The sequence below is a fragment of the Panthera pardus genome, unplaced genomic scaffold, assembly GCF_024362965.1.
Source record: "Panthera pardus isolate Hobbes unplaced genomic scaffold, ASM2436296v1 HiC_scaffold_4, whole genome shotgun sequence".
Taxonomy (NCBI): Eukaryota; Metazoa; Chordata; class Mammalia; order Carnivora; family Felidae; genus Panthera; species Panthera pardus.
The window spans coordinates 26,641-45,994 of NW_026526969.1; the positions used below are offsets into that span (position 1 = coordinate 26,641).

A 19,354-nucleotide genomic window follows, 5' to 3' on the forward strand; every position below is an offset into this window, starting at 1 on the left:
AAATAAATAATAAAGATTAGATCAGAAATAAATGATATAAAAACTTTTAAAAAAGGAAAAAGAAAAAGAACATATCAATGAAACTAGGAGACGGTTCTTTGAAAAAGTCAACAAAATTGATAAACCTGTAGCCAGATTCATGAGAGAAAGACAGAGAGAGAGAGAGAAAGAGAAACAAAGAGAACCCAAATAAAATTACAAATGAGAGAGGAGAAATAACAACCAACACCACAGAAATAAAATTGTAAAAGAATGTTATGAAAGTGAATTGGCAAAAAAATGGACAAACTAGAAGAAATGGATAAATTCCTAGAAAATAGAACCTACAAAAAATTGAAGTAGAAAAAAATAGAATTTTTTTTGTATTAGTGTATTCTTTGTTTTGTTTTGTTTTGTTTTGTTTTTAGTTTACTTTTATTTTTTAATTTATTTTTTTAATTTACATTCAAGTTAGCATATACTGCAACAATGATTTCAGTAGATTCCTTAATGCCCCTTACCATTTAGCTATAGAAACCTTATGAAAGAAATTGAAGAAGACACAAAAAAATGGAAAAAGATTCCATGCTCCTGGATAGGAAGAACAAGTATTGTTAAAATGTCAATACTACCCAAAGCAATCTACATATTCAATGTAATCCCTATCAAAACAACACCAGCATTCTTCACAGAGCTAGAACAAACAATCCTAAAATTTGTATGGAACCAGAAAAGACCCTGAATAGCCAAAGCAATCTTGAAAAAGAAAACCAAAGCAGGAGGCATCACAATCCTGGACTTCAAGCTGTATTACAAAGCTGTAATCATCAAGACAGTATGGTACTGGTAAAAGAACAGACACTCAGACCAATGGAACAGAATAGAGAACCCAGAAATGGACCCACAAATGTATGGCCAACCAATCTTTGACAAAGCAGGAAAGAATATCCAATAGAATAAAGACAGTCTCTTCAGCGAGTGGTGTTAGGAAAACTGGACAGTGACATGCAGAAGAATGAACCTGGACCACTTCCTTACACCATATGTAAAAATAAACTCAAAATGGATGAAAGACCTCAATGTAAGACTGGAAGCCATCAAAATCCTCGAGGAGAAAGCAGGCAAAAACCTCTTTGACCTTGGCCTCAGCAACTTCTTACTCAACAAGACTCTGGAGGCAAGGGAAACAGAAGAAAAAATGAGCTATTGGGACCTCATCAAATTAAAAACTTCTGCACGGTGAAGGAAACAATCAGCAAAACTAAAAGTCAACTAGTGGGATGGGAGAAGATATTTGCAAATGACATATCAGATAAAGGGTTAGTATCCAAAAATCTATAAAGAACTTATCAAACTCAACACCCAAGAAATAGAAAATTTGAAGTGACTGATTACTAGCAAGGAAGTTGAATTAATCAAAAAACTCTCAACAAACAAAAGTCTAGGACTGGAGAGCTTCATAGGCAAATTCTATCAAAGATTTAAATAAGAGTTAATACTTAATCCTCTCAAAATATTCCCAAAAAAAGAGGAAGAAAAACTTCCAAATTCATTTTATAAAGCCAGCATTACTCATAACACCAAAACTTGTTAAAGACACCACTAAAAAAGAACTACAGGCCAATATCACTGATGAACATACAAAAATCTGCAATAAAATGCAAGCAGACCAAATTGAAAAATACATTTAAAAAATCATATACCATGACCAAGTGGAATTTATTCCTGGCATGCAAGGGAGGTTTAATACACAAATCAATCAAGGTAATACATCACATCAATATGAGAAAGTATAAAAATCATATGATCATTTCAATAGATGCAGAAAAAGAATTTGTCAAAGAGCAACATGATAAAATCTTTCAACAGGGTAGGTACAGAGGAAACATACCTCAACATAATAAAGGTCATATATGAAAAACCCACAATGAATATCATACTCAATAGGGAAATAACCAAGAGAGTTTTTCCTAAGGTCAGGAACAAGATAATGATGTCCACCCTCACCACTCCTATTCAAAATAGTACTGGAAGTCCTAGCTACAGCAATAAGACAACAAAAAGAAATAAAAGGCATAAATATCAGTAGGAAAGCAGTAAAACTTTGACTATTTGTAGGTGACATGATACTGTATATAGAAACCTGCAAGACTCCACCAAAAAACTACAAGAACTGATAAATGAATTCAGTAAAGTCGCAGGATATAAAATCAATATACAGAAGTCTGTTGAATTTCTATATACTAATAATGAAGCAGCAAAAAGAGAAATTAAGAAAACAATCCCATTTATAATTTCACCAAAATAATAAAATACCTAGGAAAAAACCAAAGAGGGAAAAAAACCCTATACTTTGGAAATTATAAAATATTGATGAAAGTAGTTGAAGATGACACAAAGAAATGGAAAGACAGTCAATGGTCATGGATTAGAAGAACAAATATTCTTAAAATGTCTATACTACCCAAAGCAATCTATACATTTAATGCAATCCCTGTCAAAATACCAACAACACTTTTCATGGAACAGAACTAGAACAAACAATCCTAAAATTAGTATGGAACCCCAAGATCCCAAACAACCAAAGCAATATTAAAAAAGAAAAACAAAACTGGAGGTCTCACAATTCTAGACCATTTTATTTACAACAAACCGTAGTGATCAAAATAATATGGTATTGGCACAAAAATAGACATATACATCAATGGAGCAGAATAGGAAACCCAGAAACAAACCCACAATTATATGGTCACATAATCTTTGACAAAGGAGGAAGGAATATACAATGGAAAATGATAGTCTCAGGGAGCCAAGATGGCGGAACAGCATGAAAGTTTTTTGTGTGTCTCGCGTCCATGAATACAGCCAGACCAACACAAACCATTCTGCACACCTAGAAAACTGATCTGAGGATTAACACAAAAATATGCACAACCTGAACCACAGAATTCAGCAGGTACATGGCGCCAACAGGTGAATTTGGGAAGAGAGAAGCAGCAGAGGGCAGGGAGCCACTTTTGCGTGCAGAGAGAGGACAGAAACAGGGGTGGGGGAGGGGAGAATGCGAGAAAAGCCCTCCTCCCCAAAAGCAGCTGGAGAGAAAGTTGAAATTAGGAAACAGCCACAGGAACTAAACTAAAAAGGGAGAAAGGAGAAAGAAGAAAAAAGAAAGGAGAAAGGAGAGGGTTTAAATTCCATCAAGACTGTAAACAAGGGGAATGCAAAGTCTGCAACTCCGCAGCTCGATACCTCATGGTGCTATGGTGAGAAGGGTGAATCCCCAGGAGAAGAGTGGGGTCTGGGAGGTTCTTGGGCCACACGGAGAAAAGCAGTTCCACTGCTGGGAGGACATTTGGTAGAGACTATTGAGGCCACCTGGTCCCAGCAGACCCCAGAGAACGGCCACATTCACTGGTGCTGGAACAAGGTCATTAAGGGTGAAGCCTGGCGCCAAATGTGTGTTGTGATTTTCCACAATCCCTGAAACGCTGCTGCTACACTGTCTCGTGAATTTGTCCTGGGGTGGCCTGGCACCGGGCCACAGTCTCTGGGCACCAGCAGCGGCAGGGTCCAGCAAGCATTCCTGGGTGCAGCCGGCATTCAGCCATTGCTCCCTGAGAACCTCCGCAGAGGGGCAGAACAAGTCAAAGCCAAAGTCCCTCAGATGTAAGGAGCTGGGGGAAACAGCTGCATCTGAGACAAAACTCAGGAGAGAGGTACTACCTGGGGCTTGGATATGGACAGTGTAAAAGCGGGGAGTGGACAAAAGCTGAAGACAAAGGACAGTTGTGCGATTGCTGATCGGAGAGTGTGGAGTTCCGATACTAGAGACTGGGTAGCTGTGGGACACCATTTTCACTACTCCTACGCATGCGCATACACACCTACGAGCCCCACAACAATCCACCTCAGTAGGCTAGCAGCGCCATCTAGTGGAGAATGGAGCCATTACACTAAGCCCAACCCAACTGGGCCAACCTCGCTCTTCAAGAACACAAGTCTCACCACCTGCTTAATTTGTGGACTATAAAGCGCTTTATAGTCTGACTTCTAGGGGAAAACAAAGTAATTTTAGTCATATGTCCGCTGTTAGCAGGTCCATCTATTCAATTTTCTTTTTTCCCGCTTTTCATTTCTTCTCTTTTTCTTGAATACAGCAAGAAAATTTTCACTTTTATTTTCAATTTTTATTAAAAATGTTTTTCTTTAATATTTTTACTATGTGTTTTACTTTTGTGTAATTTTTTTCAAATTCTATTTTTCTTCCTTCATTTTATATTAGTCTACTTCAGGGTATTCACTTTTTCTAATTTTCAAACGATTTCCTTTTTCCTTTTTTTTCATTTCGTTTCTTTTTCTTGAATACAGAAATAGAAAAAATTCATTTGTATTTTCAATTTTTATTAAAATATTTTTCTTTAATTTTTTCTATATTCTTTACTTTTGTGTACATTTTTTCAAATTCTATTTTACTCCATTTCATTTTAGTCTACTTCAGTGTATTCATTTTTTCAAATTTTCAAATGACTTCTTTTTTTTTTCTCTTCTCCCCCTTTTTTCTCTAATCTATCAAGCCACGTTCAACATCCAGACCAAAATACACTTAGGATCTAGCATCATTTATTCAATTGTGTGTGTGTGTGTGTGTTTCTAATTTTTTAATTTTAATATTTTTTAATTTTAATTTTTTTTAATTTTAATATTTTCACCTCATTAATTCCTTTTCTCCCTTCAAAGTGACAAAACAAAGGAATTCACCCCAAAAGAAAGAGCAGAAAGAAACGACAGCCAGGGACTTAACCAGCACAGATACAAGCAAGATGTATCATGCAGAATTTAGAATCATGATAATAAAAATACTAGCTGGAGTTGAAAATAGATTAGAATCCCTTTCTGTGGAGATAAAAGAAGTAAAAACTAGTCAGGATGAAATAAAAAATGCTTCAACTGAGCTGCAATCATGGATGGATGCCCCGGCAGCAAGGATGGATGAGGCAGAACAGAGAATCAGTGATATAGAGGACAAACTTATAGAGAATAATGAAGCAGAAAAAAAGAGGGAGATTAGGGCAAAAGAGCACGATTTAAGAATTAGAGAAATCAGTGACTCATTAAAAGGGAAAAACAACAGAATCATAGGGGTCCCAGAAGAGGAAGAGAGAGAAATAGAGGTAGAAGGGTCATGTGAACAAATCATAGTGGAAAACTTTCCTAACCTGGGGAAAGACACAGACATCAAAATCCAGGAAGCACAGAGGACTCCCATTAGATTCAACAAAAACTGACCATCAACAAGGCATGTCATAGTCAAATTCACAGAATACTCAGGCAAGGAATCATAAAATCAGCAAGGGTAAAAAAGTCCTTAACCTACAAGGGAAGACAGATCAGGTTTGCAGCAGACCTATCCACAGAAACTTGGCAGGCCAGAAAAGAGTGGCAGGATATATTCAGTGTGCTGAATCAGAAAAATATGCAGCCAAAAATTCTTTATCTAGCAAGGCTGTCATTAAAAATAGAAGGAGAGATAAAAAGTTTCCCAGGTAAAAAAATTAAAGGAGTTTGTGACCACTAAACCAGCCCTGCAAGAAATTTAAGGGGGACTCTCTGAGGGGAGAAAAGATGAATAAATAAATAAATAAATAAATAAATAAATAAATAAATACCAAAAGCAACAAAGATTAGAAAGGACCAGAGAACACCACCAGAAACTCCAACTCTACAAGCCACATAATGGAAATAAATTCATATCTTTCAGTACTCACTCTAAACATCAATGGACTCAATGCTCCAGTCAAAAGACTGGAGTAACAGAATTGGGTAACAGAATGGATAAGAAAACAAGATCCATCAATATACTGTTTACAAGAGACCCACTTTAGACCTATAGACACCTTCAGATTGAAAGTAAGGGGATGGAGAACCATCTATCATGCTAATGGTCAACAAAAGAAAGCCCGAGTAGCCATGCTTATATCAGACAATCTAGACTTTAAAATAAAGACTGTATCAAGAGATACAGGAGGGCATTATATCATAAATAAGGGGTCTATCCACCAAGAAGGCCTATTAATTGTAAACATTTATTTGTCAAATGTGGGAGCAACCAAATACATAAATCAATTAATCACAAACATAAAGAAACTCATTGATAATAATATCATAATAGTAGGGGCTTCAACACCCCACTATCAGCAATGGACAGATCATCTAATCATAAAATCAACAAGGAAACAATGGCTTTGAATGCCACACTGGACCAAATGGACTTAACAGATGTATTCAGAACATTTCATCCCAAAGCAGCAGAATATACATTCTTCTCCAGTGCACTTTGAACATTCTCCAGAATAGACCACATACTGGGACACAAATCAGCCCTCAGCAAGTACAAAAAGATTGAGATCATACTGTGCATATTTCCAGACCACAATGCTATGAAACTCGAAATCAACCACAAGAAAAAATTTGGAAAGGTAACAAATACTTGGAGACTGAAGAACGTCTTACTAAAGAATGAATGGGCTAACCAAGAAGTTAAAGAGGAAATTAAAAAGTATATGGAAGCCAATGAAAATGATAACACCACAACCCAAAACCTCTGGGAAGCAGCAAAGTCAGTATTAAAAGGAAAGTATATAGCACTCCAGGCCTTCCTAAACAAGGAAGAAAGATCTCAGATACACAACCTAACCTTATGACTCAAAAAACTGGAAAAAGAACAGCAAATAAAAGCCTAAACCAGCAGGAGACAGGAAACTATAAAGATTAGAGCAGAAATTAATGCTATCAAAACAAAAACAGTAGAACAGATTAATGAAACCAGAAGCTGGTTCTTTGAAAGAATTAACAAAATTGATCAACCACTAGCCAGTTTGATCAAAAACAAAAAGGAAAGGACCCAAATAAACAAAATCAAGAATGAAAGAGGAGAGATCACAACCAAAACAACAGAAATAAAAACAATAATAAGAGAATATTATGAGCAATTATATGCCAATAAAATGGGCAATATAGAAGAAATGGACAAATTCATAGAAACATATACACTACCTAAACTGACAGAGGAAGTAGAAAATTTGAAAAGACCCATAACCAGTAAGGAAATCAAATTAGTAATCAAAATCTTCCAAAAATCAAGAGTCCAGGGCCAGATGGCTTTCCAGGGGAATTCTACCAAACATTTAAGGAAGAGTTAGCACCTATTTTCTTGAAGCTGTTCCATAATTAGAAATGGAAGGAAAACTTCCAAAGTCATTCTATGAAGCAAGCATTACCTTGATTCCAATACCAGACAGAGACCCCACTAAAAAGGAGAACTATAGACCAATTTCCCTGATGAACATGGATGCAAAAATCCTCAACAAGAGGAGCCAACTGGATCCAAAAATACATTAAAAAAATTATTCACCATGACTAAGTGGGATTTATACCTGGGATGCAGGGATGGTTCAATATCCTCAAAACAATTAACATGATTCATCACATCAATAAATATAAGTAAAATAAAAATAAATATAAATAAAAATAATATTTATATTTATATAAATAAATAAATAACTAAATATAAAATATATTTATATAAATAAATAAATAAATAAAAATAAAAATAAAAATAAAATAAAGGACAAGAACCATAGGATCCTCTCAATAGATGCATAGAAAGCATTTGACAAAATACAGCATCCTTTCTTGATAAAAACCCTCAAGAAAGTAGGACTAGAAATATCATACCTCAAGACCATTAAAGCCATATATGAGGGACCCAACGCTAATATCATCCTCAATGGGGAAAAACTGAGAGCTTTTCCCCTAAGGTCAGGAACAAGACAGGGATGTCCACTCTCACCACTGTTATTCAACACAGTATTGGAAGTCTTACCTCTGCAATCAGACAACACAAAGAAATAAAAAGCATTCAAATTGGCCAGGAGGAGGTAAAACTTTCACTCTTCGCAGATGACATGATATTCTATATGGAAAGCTCAAAAGATTCTACCAAAAAATTGCTAGAACTGATTCATGAATTCAGCAAAGTTTCAGGATATAAAATCAATGCACAGAAATCAGTTGCATTCCTATACACCACAATGAAGCGACAGAAAGAGAAATCAAGGAATCAATCCCATTTACAGTTGCACAAAAAAAAACATAAAATACCTTGGAATAAATCTAACCAAAGAGGTGAAAAATCTATACACTGAAAATTATAGAAAGCTTATGAAAGAAAATGAAGAAGACAAAAAAAATGGAAAAAGATTCCATGCTCCTGGATAGCAAGAACAAATATTGTTAAAATGTCAATACTACATATTCAATGCAATCTACATATTGAGTGAAATCCCTATCAAAATAACACCAGCATTCTTCACAGAGCTAGAACAAATAATCCTAAAATTTGTATGGAACCAGAAAAGGCCCCGAATAGCCAAAGAAATCTTGAAAAAGAAAACCAGGGGCGCCTGGGTGGCTCAGTCGGTTGAGCTGCCGACTTCGGCTCAGGTCATGATCTCGCGGTCCGTGAGTTCAGGCCCCGCATCGGGCTCTGTGCTGACAGCTCAGAGCCTGGAGCCTGTTTCGGATTCTGTGTCTCCCTCTCTCTGACCCTCCCCCGTTCATGCTCTGTCTCTCTCTGTCTCAAAAATAGATAAACGTTAAAAAAAATTAAAAAAAAAAAAAAAAAAAGAAAAGAAAACCAAAGCAGGAGGCATCACAATCCCGGACTTCAAGCCATACTACAAAGCTGTAATCATCAAGACAGTATGGTACTGGCACGAGAACAGACACTCAGACCAATGGGATGGAATAGAGAACCCAGAAATGGACCCACAAACGTATGGCCAACTAATCTTTAACAAAGCAGGAAGGAATATCCAATGGAATAAAGACAGTCTCTTCAGCAAGTGGTGCTGGGAAAACTGGACAGCGGCATACAGAATAATGAACCTGGACCACCTTCTCACACTACACACAAAAATAAACTCAAAATGGATGAAAGACCTCAATGTAAGACTGGAAGCCATCAAAATCCTTGAGGAGAAAGCAGGCAAAAACCTCTTTGACCTTGGCAATAGCAACTTCTTAGTCAATACATCTCCGGAGGCAAGGGAAACAAAAGCAAAAATGAACTACTGGGACCTCATGAAAATAAAAAGCTTCTGCACAGCAAAGGAAACAATCCGCAAAACTAAAAGGCAACTGACAGAATGGGAGAAGATATTTGCAAACAATGTATCAGCTAAAGGGTTAGTATCCCAAATCTATAAAGAACTTCTCAAATTTAACACCCAAAAAACAAATGGTCCACTGAAGAAATGGGCAAAAGACATGAATAGTCAATTCTCCAAAGAAGACATCCAGATGGCCAACCAACACATAAGAAAATGCTCCACGTCACTCATCATCAGGGAACGTGTCAGAATGGCTGACATTAACAACTCAGGCAACAACAGATTTGGCAAGGATGCAGAGAAAGAGGATCTCTTTTGCATTGTTGGTGGGAATGCAAGCTGGTGCAGCCACTCTGGAAAACAGTATGGAGGTTCCTCAAAAAACTGAAAAAAGAACTACCCTACGACCCAGCAATTGCACTACTAGGTATTTATCTAAGGGATACAGGTGTGCTGTTTCAAAGGAACACGTGCACCCCCATGTTTATAGCAGCACTATCAACAATAGCGAAAGTATGCAAAGAGCCTAAATGTCCATCGATAGATGAATGGATAAAGAAGATGTGATATATATATGTATACACACACACACACACACACACACACACACACACACACAATGAAGTATTACTTGGCAATCAAAAAGAATGAAATCTTGCCATTTGAAACTACATGGATGGAACTGGAGGGTATTATACCAAGCAAAATTAGCAAAATATCTATGACTTCACTCATATGAGGACTTTAAGACACAGAACAGATGAACATAAGGGAAGGGAAACAAAAACAGTATAAAAACAGGGAGGGGGACAAAACATAAGAGACTCTTAAATATGGAAAACAAACAGAGGGTTACTGGAGGGGGTATGGGCTAAATGGAGGGGCACTAAGGAATCTACTCCTGAAATCATTGTTGCACTATATGCTAACTACTTTGGATGTAAATTTAAAATAAAAATTTAATTATAAATAGATAGCACACACACACAAAAAGGAACGATAGTCTCTTCAGCAACTGGTGTTTGGAAAAGTGAACAGCTATATGCAAAAGAATGATACTGGTCCACTTTCTTACACCATGCATAAAAATAAATTCAAAATGGACTAAAGATTTAAAAAAATGTTTTAAACATTTTTTTGAGAGACAGAGACTGACGGAGCACAAGCAGCGGAGGAGCAGAGAAAGAGGGAGACACAGAATCCAAAGCTGGCTCCAGGCTCCGAGCTGTCAACACAGAGCCCAACATAGGGCTCGAAATCACGGACCATGAGATTATGACCTGAGCTGAAGTCAGCCATTTAACCAACTGAGCCACCCAGGTGCCCCAAAATGGACTAAAGATTTAAACGTGAGACCTGAAACCATAAAACAAGAAGGCAGCATAGACAATAATTTCTCTGACATGGGCCATAGCAACATTTGTCTAGATATGTCCTCTGAAGCAAGGGAAATAAAAGCAAAAATAATCTAGTAGGACTACATCATAATAAAAAATTTCTGCAGGGGCACCTGGATGGCTTAGTCGATTAAGCTATTGACTTTGGCTCAGGTCATGATCTTGCAGTCTGTGAGTTTGAGCCCTGCGTGGGGTTCTACCCTGACAACTCAACCCTGGAGACTGCTTCAGATTATGTGTCTCCCTCTATCTGCCCTTCCCCTGCTCGTTTTCTCTCTCTCTCTCTCTCTCTCTCTCTCTCTCTCTCTCAAAAATAAACATTAAAAACAAGTTTTTAATAAAATAAAAATTAAAAAATAAAAAGCTCCTGTACAGGAAAGAAAACAATAAAACTAAAAGCCAAGCTACAGAATTGGAGAAGATATTTGCAAATGACATATCTGCTAAAGGGTTAGTATCCAAATTATATAAAGGACTTATAAAACTCAACACCCAAGAAAACAAATAATCTAATTAAAAATGGACAGAATATATGAACAGTCATTTCTCCAAAGAGAACACCCAGATAGTCAACAGACACATGAAAAGATGCTCAACATCATTCATCAGGGAAGTGCAAATCGAAACTACAATGGTATATTATCTCACACCTGTCAGAAACAAGTGTTGGCAAGAATGTGGAAAAAAAGGAATACTTGTGCACTGTTTGGTGAGAATGCAGTGATTCAACCACAGTGGAAAATGGTATGGAGGTTCCTCAAAAAGTTAATCACACTTATCAGTAATCATACTACAAGGTATTTACTCAAGGAATACTAAAATACTAATTCAAAGAGATATATGCACCCCAATGTTTATAGCAGCATTGTTTACAATAGTCAAGATTTGAAAGAAGCCCAAGTGTCCATCGATTGATGAATAAAGAGCAAGTGATAGATATGTAGACAATAGATAGATGATAGGTAAATGATAGAGATATGCATATACACATATATACATATATACAATGGAATATTTTCAGGCATAAAAAAGAATGAAATCTTGCCATTTGCAATAACATGGATGGAGCTAGAGAGTATAATGAGAAGTGAAATAAATCAGAGAAAGACAAATACCATATGATTTCATTAATGTGAAATTTAAGAAACAAAACAAATGAGCAAAGGGAAAAAAGAGGGAGGGAGGAAGAAACCAAGAAGGAGACTCTTAATTATAGAGAACAAACTGATGGTTACCAGAGGAGAGTTGGGTAGTGGATGGGTTAAATAGGCGATGGGGATGAAGGAGTACACTTGTCCTGATGAGCCCTGGGTGATGAATGGAGTTGTTGAATCACTATATTGTACACCTGAAGCTAATATAACATTATATGTTAAATATGCTGAAATTAAAATAAAAACTTAATAAAAATAATAATAAAATACAATAAAAATACTAAAAAAATTGTGTGAGGTAGCCAAAGCAATGACTAGATGGAAATTTATAGCCATAAATCCCTATAAAGAAAGAAGATAGATGTCAAATCCACAAATTAACCATTCATTTTAAGACACTTACAAAAGAAGAAAGAGCTAAACCTAAAGCAGACAGAAGGAAGAAAATAATACTGGTTACATTGGTAATTAATGACATAAGGAATAATAAAATATAGGAAAATCAAAGAAATTTAAAGTGGGTTCTTTGGGGAAAAAAACAACAAAATTGACCAAACTTTAGCTCTATCAACCAAGGTAAAAAAGGAGATTCAAATTATTAGAATCAGAAATGAAAGAGACACATTACTACCAACATTTCAGAAATAAAAATAATTATAAATGAATATTATGAACAACTGAACACCAACAAATTAGACAACTAAATAGAATGGAAATGTACATATTTCTCCACTGAAAGTATACAAATACCAAAAGCACAATAAAAGATGCTTAACATACATAATCATTAGGAAAATTCAAATCAAAACTACAATGAGATGCCACTTCATATCCATTAAGATTAGCTATTTAAAAAAATAGAAAATAACAAGCATTGGTTAGGATGTAGAGAAACTTGCACACTATAGTTGATAATGAAAAATAGTGCAGACACTATGAAAACAGTATGACAGTTCTTCAAAAAAAATTAAACATATAATTACCATAAAATCTAACAATTCCACTTCTTGGAATATATTCAAAGTAATTCAAAGAGTTATTTGTACATCCATTAAAGGACAAATATTGTATAATTGTGCTTTCAGGAAGTAACTTGAGTAGTCAAATTTATAGATAGAAAGTACAATGGTGGTTTCCAGGGGCTAAAGGGAAGGGTAATGTGGAGTTACTGTTTCTTAGATACAGGGCTTCAGTTTTACAAGATGAAACGGGTTCTGTAAATAGATAATGGTGATGGGAGCACAAAAATGTGAATGTATAATACAACTCCACTGTACAGTGTAGAATATTTAAGATGGTAATTTTCATGCTATGTGTATTTTACCATAATTTTTAAACTCTTAGAAGAAGGTAAATACTTATTACCTTGGATTTTGCAAAATATTCTTAGATATGACACCAAAGATACAAGTAACAATAACACAAATAGATAAATTGGACTTCATCAAAATTAAACCTTTTGTGTTTCAAATGATAGCAAAAAGAAAATGAGGAAATGACCAACAGCTTGGAAGAAAGTACTTGCAAGCCATATTTCTCATAAGGAACTTGTATCCAGAATATATTAAAAAAACTTACAATTCAATGATAAAAAAGACAAAACCTCAATTAAAAAATGGATGTTTTTTCCATTTTCCAATCCTTGTAAAAAGGATATAAGCAAACATTTCTCGTGGGAAGATATACTAATAACCAATATGTACACGAAGAGACCAAATATTATTAAATTTATTCATATGCTAATTCCATAACAAAAAAATCTACATAGAGAGTTGATTAGTAGTTGCTTAGCATTGGTGGCGAGGTCTGACAGGTGGGAGAAGAGAAGAAGGGAAGGGAAGGGAAGAGAAGGGAAGGGAAGGGAAGGGAAGGGAAGGGAAAAGAAGGGAAAGGAAGGAAAGAGGGAGGAGAGGGGAAGGGAAGACGGGAGGGGAAGGGAAGACAAGGCAAGGTTTCCCACAATAAATTTTGGGGGGAAATGCCTTATTTAAAGTCTCTTTGTCAGATATGAGTGACAATTTATTACTAATATTGTTACTTATAAATTATATTTTTATTCCCACACAAAATAGAAATGATATTCAATAGTTAGAAGCTTACATTCATTGAGGAATTCACCTGAGCAGTAGTTTCATCATCTGTTGGGAACTGATATATCTGGATGCCATTACTAACCAATTCACTCACTATTTTACACTTGAATTTCTGTAAGTCGTTTTTAGAAATTGTATCTGCTTTGGCAATCAATGGTATAATGTTCACCTGTAAATAAAGAAGCAAATAAAATCTCACCATTGAGGATTTGTTGTTAATCTTGGAATTTTTACAGTCAAAACCTCACTCTGACAATAAATTTTTACAACTAGATAATCAGTGGCTACCATACCTTCATCACAAAATTGCTTCCCAAAATCATCAGTACTTTTGAAGATGAATCTTTTCTCAGAATTCAGGTTTAAAAGTTTCAAACTTTTTTTCTCAAACTTTCTTACACTTTCAACACATTTGGAGTTAGTAAAATGTAAGTGGTATAATGAAATAGTCTATTTAACTCATTATCGATTTGATTTCTTATTAAATTGAGTGCTAAAAGACAGAAGAGACCTTTCATCACACTATATATGAGATTTATTTTGTCCATCTACCTGTCATTCATTTGCATCACCTTCTTCATAAATTCATCTTAATCAATGTCCCATTTTCACAGATCCTTGATCTACCTACATGTCTTTGCAGATATATTTGCTTCTGTTTTCCAAAGACCATGTAAAAATAATAGACTTTTATTGTTACCATACTCTAAAGGCTGAATGTATGTATACATTTGTGTAATATCTTGCTCACAAAACTCTTCATTCATATTTTGTAAAAAGGCACTATTTCCATATTGCATATTTGAGGTTGAAATTTTACTCATAAACTTTTCTTCATAGTTCTACAACATGATCCCTCCTGTCTCCATGCATTTATATCTTAATAATTAAACTTTGCAGAAAGTAAAAATATGCAAAATTCTAAAATATGTTTTATTACTGTTAAACTAAGATATTTTATTAAATCATAGCTACATAATGTCAAGGCTTGTGATATAGTGTGAATGCATAAGAATCAGTTCTATGTATTTTGCTTTTGTTTTAGATTCTTCAAAATACATTTTAAAAAATCCTTGTACAAATCTAGGGCTTCAATATAACACTGATGTTCAAATTTTTATCTAGCTTTCAAAACTTAAATAATAGTTTCCACAGTAGAAAGCAGACAGCTACTAAGATAGATTCAAGTCTAACATAAATATCTTGGATTATACTGCTGAGAAAGCTATCCTCTAATGATAGTATATCCTTAACACATAACAAGTGGAAATTTTCCATGTTAATTTGTTAGGTGTTCAGATTTGAGGAATGAAAGTCACTTATTGCAGAAGGGAACTGAGCAACCTAGAAGACAACAGACACATAGGCACGGTTATCCACCCCTTTATGTAATGTCCTTGCAGAAAAAAATAGCAATTTTCTATATCTGGAAATTCTTTGATGATAACAGCTACCCATAAGATTAAAAATAAAACTTTGTGCCTCAGGCTATTGAATACACTAATAATAAAAATAAAGAAATTAGGTCAGCTCTTGATTTTAAGTAAAAATCTAACTTCTTCCAACAACTTGGTGACATATATGATTAGGTACAAAATTTCTTTCTAGTTTGAAGCAAAAGTCAGGCCTTCTTTGATAAAAAGAAACCAAATTTTAAAAGTTATTCTCTCTTCAACTTCATAAAGTACAGAAAAGAATCTCATGAAATAGAAGTTTCTTTCATATGTATATTTACCTTCTATTGGAAAAAATATACATGAACATATTGCATTCTGAATCCCTCTGATAGGATCACTAGCCAGGATCATAAAAACTTCATGTTTCACACAATCAATGGTGTCAAGTAAATGTTAATGGGATTGTTTTATAGTACAATAGAATAAATTCAAATTTACAAATACAGGCAAATTACCACAATCTGTATGATCTTTAATCACAAAAAAAAACCTGTAAGTTTTTTAAAAATATTTTTTAACCTGTATCTTATTTTCCTAACAGATACTTAATTAAATTTATCTGTAAAGCAAACTAAGGTTGAAATTTATCAAATGCTATTATGGGCTGAATGTATCATTCCTCCCTTAATGCATATGTTGAGTTCCTAACACCCAATATCTCAGAACAAGACTGTATTTGGAGAATCTTGAAAGAGGTGATTAAGTTAAAATAAAGCCATTAGAATAGGGGCTAATACAATGTAACTGGTATCCTTAAAAGAAGAGGAAACATAGACATACAACAAAAAGACATCAGATACGTGCACAGAGTACAGATCATGTGAAGATACAGTGGGAAGGTGATGGTCTACCACTCAATAAAAAAGATTGCAGAAGAAAACAATGTTGGCAGCATCTTCATCATGGACTTCTACTTTCCATTACTGTGAGAAAATTAACTTCTGTTGTTTAAACTACTAAGTTTGTGGCATGTTGTAATGCTATCCCTTTTAACATTTTAAACATATTTTAAATATATTAAACATATTAAAAAATAATAAATTCTTGGGGCGCCTGGGTGGCGCAGTCGGTTAAGTGTCCGACTTCAGCCAGGTCACGATCTCGCGGTCCGTGAGTTCGAGCCCCGCGTCAGGCTCTGGGCTGATGGCTCGGAGCCTGGAGCCTGTTTCTGATTCTGTGTCTCCCTCTCTCTCTGCCCCTCCCCCGTTCATGCTCTGTCTCTCTCTGTCCCAAAAATAAATAAAAAACGTTGAAAATAATAATAATAATAATAATAATAATAATAATAATAAATTCTTGTATCCAAATACCTTCAAATTATATATTATCATAAAATAATTATCAAATCCTGACAGGTTAATAGATTTACCTAACACACCTTATTGTCAATGTTCTTCATAGTTAATAGATCAATGGACTTCAAAGAATGTCCTGTAGGTGAAATGAAGTAAAGGCACACATGTATACGGGAATCATGGTAGTCAATGAAGGAACGTTTAATTTTCAATTCTTCTTGAAGATAGGCCTCAAATTGAGCATCTACATATTCAACTATAGGTTGGTAGCTGGGGAAAAAAAGGTTATTTCAACATATTAGTATAAAAGATTAATAACATCTATAGTCTGTCTTTTCACCACTTAATAAATAGCTAATATGGGGGAGCTTGGGAAGATGACATAGTAGGAGGACCCTGAGCTCACTACATCCCATGTTTACAAATAGATATCATCTACATCCAAGTCAATAAACCAGAGAGTGATCCAAAGATTGGCAGAACAAACTCCACAACTAAATACAGAGAAGAGGCTGCATCTGAAAGGTTAGGCAGGCCAGAATGATGGAGGGAGACTTCCCACAGGAGGAAGGGAGCTGCATATGCAGAAGGGTAGATAAATAGGCCCTTGCACCAGGGAGTTCACACAGGGAAGACAAATCCCCATAAAGTTCGGCTTTAAAAACCAGAGGGGTTGAATTCTTGAGTTTGTGTAACCAGTGGAACTTGGAACCTGGACCTTTAACTGCTGGCTGGCTCAGCACTGGGCGAGCCCAGAGGGCTAGTGATAGCTGTGTCATTGCCTGTAAAGAGACAGCAGCCTGTGCATAGAAGCAACATAAAAAATGGCAATTTATATACCAGGGGCAAACAGGAGACACAGCTGTTTATATTTATTCAGAGCATGTTAGGGGACTTCACCAAAGACAAAGGAGATGGCAGGTGCCACTTGCCTTCCCCAGCCCCCAACATAAACATAGGGCCATCTGCAGGAGGCCAGGCTGCACAGACACTAGCTAAATAACTTGCTAGCAATGTGCCATGCCCACAAGTTCTCCTGAGGACACTCACACTCCAAGCCTGCTAGCCTCAGCCCTGGGCCCAGGGAAAATTTTGTCAAGCTGCATACAAGCCCTGCCCAGCTACTGGGTGCACATCCACCATGGCACACCTGACCAAGCCATGTCCAAATATCACCATATGCTGTGCCCAGTCTCACACAACTTCCCACCCTAATGCCCAGCCCCCCAATGCCCCAGCACTTTGAGGGATCCAGCATAGGACTAGTGGCACCAGGCAAATTTGCTAAAACTGCCGCCCCACCCCCAAGTTCCCCAGCAGGCAGAACCCTTAAGAGCTGCCCTGTCTCGGTCCCACTAATGCCACAGAGAATAAATACAGACCACAATAGGCAGAGAGTCAGTGCAGATGACTGAACTGAAATGAAGAGTTGTTCACACACAAAAGCAGGATGTAAGCAACACACAAAGGATAATTCTCCCGAAGTACCAGGTTCTGGTGCATAGGAGACACTGCACAGCAAACCACTCCGGGACCTCTTCTTCATAAAGTCACTACTTTCAAGAGCAGAAGACATAACTGACATTCTTAACACACACAAACAGACACAGAGAGGCAGACAAAATCAGGAGACAAATAAATTTACCCAACTGAAAGAATAGTACAAGGCAACAGCAAAATCAAAGTGGGACAGATAAAAAGAACATGCCTGATAGAGAATTTAAAGTAATGATCACGAGGATTCACTGGAATTGAGAAAAGAGTGCAATACATGAGTAAAACTCTTAACAAAGATATAAGGAACAAAGAGAAGAAATAAAGGACACAATAAACTAAATAAGAAACATGCTTAATGGAATGAACAGCAGGATGAAAGAAGCAGAGGAACAAATTAGTGACCTAGAAGATAGAGTAATAGAAAGTAACCAAGCTGAACAAAAGAGAGAAAAAGAATTATGCAAAAGGAGAATAGACTCAGGAAACTCAGTGACTCCACCAAACATAATAACATCCACAGTATAGGAATTCCAAAAGCAGAAGAGACAAAGGGAGGCAGAAAATTTATTTGAAGAAATAATAGTTGAAAGCTCCCCTAATGTGGGGGAAAAAATACACCTCTCCAGATCAAAGAGGCACAGAGAACTGTCATGAAAATCAACAAAACCATACCAGAAGCAAAACCTATTGTAATTAAATTGGCAAAATACAATGATAAAGAACAAATTTAAAGAAGCAAGACAAAAGAAAACAGTAACTAACAAGAAAAAGTCCATAAGACTAGCAGGAAATTTTCCAGCAGAAACTTTACAAGCCAGAAGGGAGTGGCATGATACATTCAAAGTGCTGAATGGGTAAAATCCGCAGCCAAGAATGGATCATAAAAGGTGGAAAAGACAAGAAAGGGTCAGAAAAAAATCTCCAGACACAATGACAAGTAATAAAATGGCACTAAATACTTATCTATCAATAATTACTTTGAAAGTAAATGGATTAAATGCTCCAATCAAGAGACATAGAGTGTGAGAGTGTATTTAAAAAAAAAAAGACTCATCTATATGCTGTCTACAAGAGATTCATTTTATACCTAAAGTCACCTGCAGACTGAAAATGAGGGGAGAAAGAAATATTTATCATGCAGATGGATGTCAAAAGAAAGTCAGAGTAGTAATACTTACATTGGACACACTAGATTTTAAAACATACTGTAACAAGACACAAGAAAGGGCACTATATAATCATAAAAGGTATAATCCAACAAGGAGATATAACAATTATAAATATTTATGCACCTGACATGGTAACACTCAAA

At 35.8% G+C, this 19,354-nt stretch overlaps 1 protein-coding gene across 1 annotated transcript in view; it reads right to left on the minus strand.

Annotated features, from left to right (window-relative positions):
- The window catches only part of SEPTIN14 (septin 14), a 74,832-nt gene that overhangs the window by 20,989 nt on the left and 34,489 nt on the right, over positions 1-19,354 (minus strand). The window contains exons 5-6 of the mRNA XM_053894030.1: positions 16,629-16,815; positions 13,801-13,962 (exon numbers count right to left, since the gene is read on the minus strand). Coding sequence (XP_053750005.1) covers positions 13,801-13,962; positions 16,629-16,815 — 349 coding nt within the window. The remainder of the gene's footprint in view (positions 1-13,800; positions 13,963-16,628; positions 16,816-19,354) is intronic.